General features: G+C 39.8%; 1 protein-coding gene across 1 annotated transcript in view; it reads right to left on the reverse strand.

Moving 5' to 3' along the window:
• Positions 1 to 3,057, reverse strand: part of LOC104532874 (chondroitin sulfate proteoglycan 4-like) — a gene marked incomplete at its 5' end in the record, with an annotated part of 10,794 nt that extends 7,737 nt beyond the window's left edge. The window contains one exon of the mRNA XM_010178190.1: positions 2,926 to 3,057. Within this exon, the coding sequence (XP_010176492.1) occupies positions 2,926 to 3,057 (132 nt within the window). The remainder of the gene's footprint in view (positions 1 to 2,925) is intronic.
• Between the last annotated feature and the right edge of the window lie 1,931 nt (positions 3,058 to 4,988).

Raw genomic sequence — 4,988 nt, forward strand, 5'->3', positions numbered from 1 at the left:
AAAAATGGGGAAGTTTTGCAAGCCATTAGTAGCATCAGGATTCTGCCTGTGTACACGCAGTTGTGCCCTGGTTCAAACCACGTCTACTTTGAAACAGAGTTTTTATAATGAAATGAGACCTCTGGCTCTCCCTGTTTTCTCCTTTTTATCTTCCCATGCCTCTCAGTCACCATACTGCTTTGAAAGATAAGCAGTCCCTCAGGTCTAGAAAAATGTGCCACACTGTAGCTAATCCAAGAAGTCTCCCTCCTCTTCTTCTCTCTTCTTTTCCCTTTTTTGCATGACCAGCAGAGAGGGAAGCATGACCTTGTGTTGTGCATCCAGGAGATGTGATCAGGAATGTACAAGTGAGAACAACAGTTAATCAGACCGTGCGTGTGTAATCTGCAAGCACAGTTATTTCTCAATGATCTCCCACTTATGCAAATCAGGCCTAATTGCTTTAATAGACAGAGTAACTCTTAAACATGGTCACACTGTAGTGATGGAAGTTAATGCTCCAATTTTTCATAACTATATCAGGTTATGCCACCACCACCATCACAGTGCATAAGATGGGGACAGAGGATGACCTCCCCTCACTCACTGCACAGCAGAGGCCGAAATACAGTCTAGGGCCACAGACAATAAAGTCTCTCACGCTTTCTTGTAAAATGGGATCCTCCCCCAGACATAACCTTCTCCTTCACCCACTTCTGTCTTGAGACTTGAAAACCTTTTCCAGCACCTGCAGTAGTTCCGCTCTGGTCTGACACCTCAACAGGGAGAGGAAGGTTATTCGCCAGCCAACAGACTGGGTAAAGGAAAGGGAAGTGAGAACACTGTCTGCTTGTTCCCAAACACAGGAGCAGAAAGATTGCAAAACCAACTTCACCCAAACACAGGGGAAAGGAACAAAGATAGGGGACGAAGACACACAATAAGGATGGGTGATGCAGAGTAGGGCCAAGCTAATCCATACAAGTAGAATGCAACAGCATAAGGCCACTGTCAGTACCTAATAATTTTGGTATCTATTTTTACTGCTTACATTTAAGATTTGTAAAAGTGCTCTGGCACGAGCACTCTGCCTGTCACTGCTGAAGTTATGAATCATCCCATCTACTGACTGCTTAGACAGCTCTGCTTCCAAATACTTACAAGCCGGGCTGCCTCTCCTCTCAAAGACCAACTCAGCTCATTCCTTCTGTGAGCAATTGCTTCCCTGAAGAGAGCAAATCCTCACATTGTAGATATCTAGCATACATAAGAAAAAACTCATATATCTAGCAGTCAATTTACTGAGCACACTGAATAAAACAAGCTACTGTTGAATAGAAAAAAATCCATAAATTGTATAAACAAATCTGGTACACCCAGCACAAAATAAGACAGCAGTGCATGCTCATATAAAATTGCAAAACAATATGCTTGAGAGAATACTTTACACCCAGTCATGAAGACATGGCAAATTCTTCAGAATATTTTTCTTTCCTAGAGAGAAGATTCTCCAAGTTGTCTCAAAATTAACTTTTCCTGCAGTGCTATAAAATATAACAGGACATTTGGTATTGTCTTTATGTTTATTAAGCATTTGGCACCATCATTGTTGTAATAGTCATTTCATGATGAGCAAGTACAGCTAAAACCCATACAGCTCCAGAAAGTCTTTTTAAAGTATCATTAAGAGAACAGGTGAAAAAGCTAGTAATACTTTTTAACACCAAAAAGGAATTAAAAGGAATTTTGCTAACACAAAGTAAGTGAGAATTCAGGAAAAACTGCAGGCTTAGATGAATACCCTTTGCAGTGCTGAAAGAAATACTGTATTTTGCAAACTGGAGAACTGATAGACAGTCTAGAGACTTTGCCTTCTATGGAAGTATCAGGCATACTGTTCATACTATTATCCTTGGCTTAAGACAGAATTCCTGTAAATGCCTGTGCCTGAGGCAACCTGACACACCAAAACTGCAGATTAATAAACTCTGTAAGTGGATTTATGTGAATCCCATTTATATTGACTGAATTAGTAGATCATGCTCCTACACTCTCACTTTTTGTTGCCTGTGTTTAAGTGGCTTTTGTTGCAAACCTTTGTTCATGCAGCTTATATTCAGGAAGTTTAAGAAACTAAAGTGCTCATCCTCTGTATCAAATTAATAATCAAGGTACAGATTAATGCTTATAGAGCTTTATCAACTCTCTCTGGCTATACAGTTCATGCTCAGAGCAAAAACTAATCTTCACTTCTCCTTTAATCCTGTAATTAATGTTAGATTACTAACCCAATGAGGGATTATTCTTGAAAGTGCAAAGTAGTAAATGGCTCTGGTGAGCCATTAACACATCAACTCTTGCAGGAGTAAGATTTAATTAAAAAAATACTCAGCTGCTGATCCAACTAGTTCCAAATCCACAAATACAAAACAAAGTTTCCAGTCATTCTTACTCATCAGCAAGTCTGTGCTGCTCTCCATAACTTAGTTCAAACAGTAAGAAAGCAAAGAAGCAATCTGCCAAGCTTATGTATGCTGTTCAGAATCACAAAGACACAAGGTTCACTCTGCTTTTACCAGGAAAAATCACAACCAGCTATGACACCTCTACGTATAGAAATATAATATAGAGCTTTTAGAGAAGTCTGAATGGTGAATGTTCAGTTCAGAGCTTAGGCAGACACTGTTATTGTCACACTACACTTACACATTTCACCGCCAACTTCCATGACCTCAAGCACATGCACATATCAAAAAGTTGCAAAGACTATGAAACAATAAGGCGATATGTTGTTTGAGAAAACATCACTGTTCTTTTAAAGAGCAGACAGATAGCTGTTACCGGGTACTGTTTTCTATAGTTTAGCCAGCTAGCTATCTGACAAATAGCAGTAAATTATGCAATTTTTTCAAATGAATGAAATCGCGGTAAGTTTTAAAAACAGACCTGGAAAGACTCCGAGTCCTTTGTTCACTTCAAGGCTAATGATTAGCATCCGAGCTGTGATGCTAAAAATCTGTCGAGGTGCAAAGTTCAAACCATCTGTTACCCCAAAGTTGAAGCCTCCAGACATTGTTCCTGTAGAAAACAAAAACATAAATTTATTCTTGTATTATTCTATTTGTCATCCAAAACACACAAACATGCACTGGACACCTTTTGCTCTTGGCTACAGTGAAACATATCCAAAGTCATCCTGAGGCAGTACCTTTGTATCTTAATTAGAATTAAATAAAGTAATAACACAGAGAACAGCTTCCCAATGAAGAACTACTGGCTGTTGCTTACACTGAAGGCCAGACATCCTTGTAAACTAGCGGAGTGCCCCTTCCTTTCTTCACCGACCCCAGTGGAGCTGAAACCAAGTTGAAGTTCGGGAGACAATGATTCCCAAATTTCCTACTCCTTTTATATCTGAGGAGGGACAAAAGCACTTAAGCAGTCACATTTTGGCAAAGAAGGAATTTGGGGAGAAAAACAACTAGGGTGTTCTTGCATTTTGATTTACATTTAAAGGACTGAATCAGCTCTCAGCTTGTTTTCCCTGCCTCTTCGCTCATATGTTGTCACAGCTTAACCTATTTCAGAGGTTATGTGTACTTAAAATAAATGCACATTTTCTTCTTTTATCTTAGGACCTGTATGTACTTTGGCACAAGTGGTAGCAAAATAGCTCCAGGAGTCTGAGTGGATTCCTGTAAAAATACATCTCTCAGAACTGACTTACTGAGATGTACAGAGCTTCCTAAATCTTGCTTGAAGTAGAGGCTCCCCAGATTGTTTAATTATGTAGAAAAAGGGAATGAAAAACTGAAACATTAACTGTTGCAAACAACTGTGCCCAATTCAGCCACGAGATCTTGCTACATGACTATATATCCTAAAAGAGACAGGGTGCCATGTACTTTTACTTAGAGATCAGCAGTCCTTGCCTAACTATAAATTAACATATCAGAAGAATCAAATGGGGGTTCTGAGATTACAGTTAACAACTACCCTGGGCAAATCTCTTATATCCAGCCAGGCACTGAAGCAGCTCTGGAAGATCAGGTCTTATTGTTTTTATTCTAAAAGCTTTTTTCTCTGATGTTTTCTCTTTATAAAAATACACAAGTAGCTGCATTTTTAAAAGCCATTGAGGAGTCTACTATTTGCCTAAGACTGGGAAAAAAAGCCTCACTTAGCCTCACTTCCTTTTTTGGCTATTGCAGGTCAATTGCCTGATTGACACAGACATTTTGTCATCAGCAGAGTCAGGAACAGAACTTAATCCTGAAGTGCTGCTTGGGTAGAGCATGTATTTTTTAAAGGCATATCTGATAAGAGGTAATAAAAAAGACACCAGAAAGAGGATTGTAAAAACTGCACTGAAAAGACACACACACTTCAGAACCAACAAGCATTCAATTCAGTACTGTCCTAAGGAAAACAATGGCAGGGTTTAAGCACAGACCCCATACTGCGAAAGGAGGGTTGGGAGCACCCTGGAGTGAAGTGAAGGTGGAAAAGAAAAGGAATTCTCATACTGGAAGAGGAGAACAGAAAAAGAAAGGTGTGTTGTGGTTCTGTGTTTCTGCTGGTAACAGAACAATTAGGGATTACAGAGGAAACAAACACAAAATTTATGGGGAAAACATGAGAACAAAGAGGAAGATTTGCAACTCACAGCACAGAACAAGCAGCATAATGTAGCTCACAGGACTGAACAAAGATGAAGGGAAAATTTTTTGAAGTCTAATGATAAAGGCATAAAAGCAAAGTAAAGCAGTACTTTCTTTGGCAGTTCAAAAGACCCTGAGGATGGGAAGTCATGCCATGCATGGATGTAAAAGGTCTGTGGTGCCATGAGGAGCAGGTAGGGGATGGAAGAGCTGCCTCAGCCAAGAAGATGCTGCCCTTCCCCTTGGAAAGGGTTAGAGAGATTAGGAAGAGTAGACATCATGCTGTGGAGAACATGAAGTGAGGGTAATTCATAGGATCACAGAATGGTAGAGGTTGGAAGGCACCTC

This window comes from Antrostomus carolinensis, unplaced genomic scaffold (assembly GCF_000700745.2).
Source record: "Antrostomus carolinensis isolate BGI_N321 unplaced genomic scaffold, ASM70074v2 scaffold5791, whole genome shotgun sequence".
Lineage (NCBI taxonomy): Eukaryota > Metazoa > Chordata > Aves > Caprimulgiformes > Caprimulgidae > Antrostomus > Antrostomus carolinensis.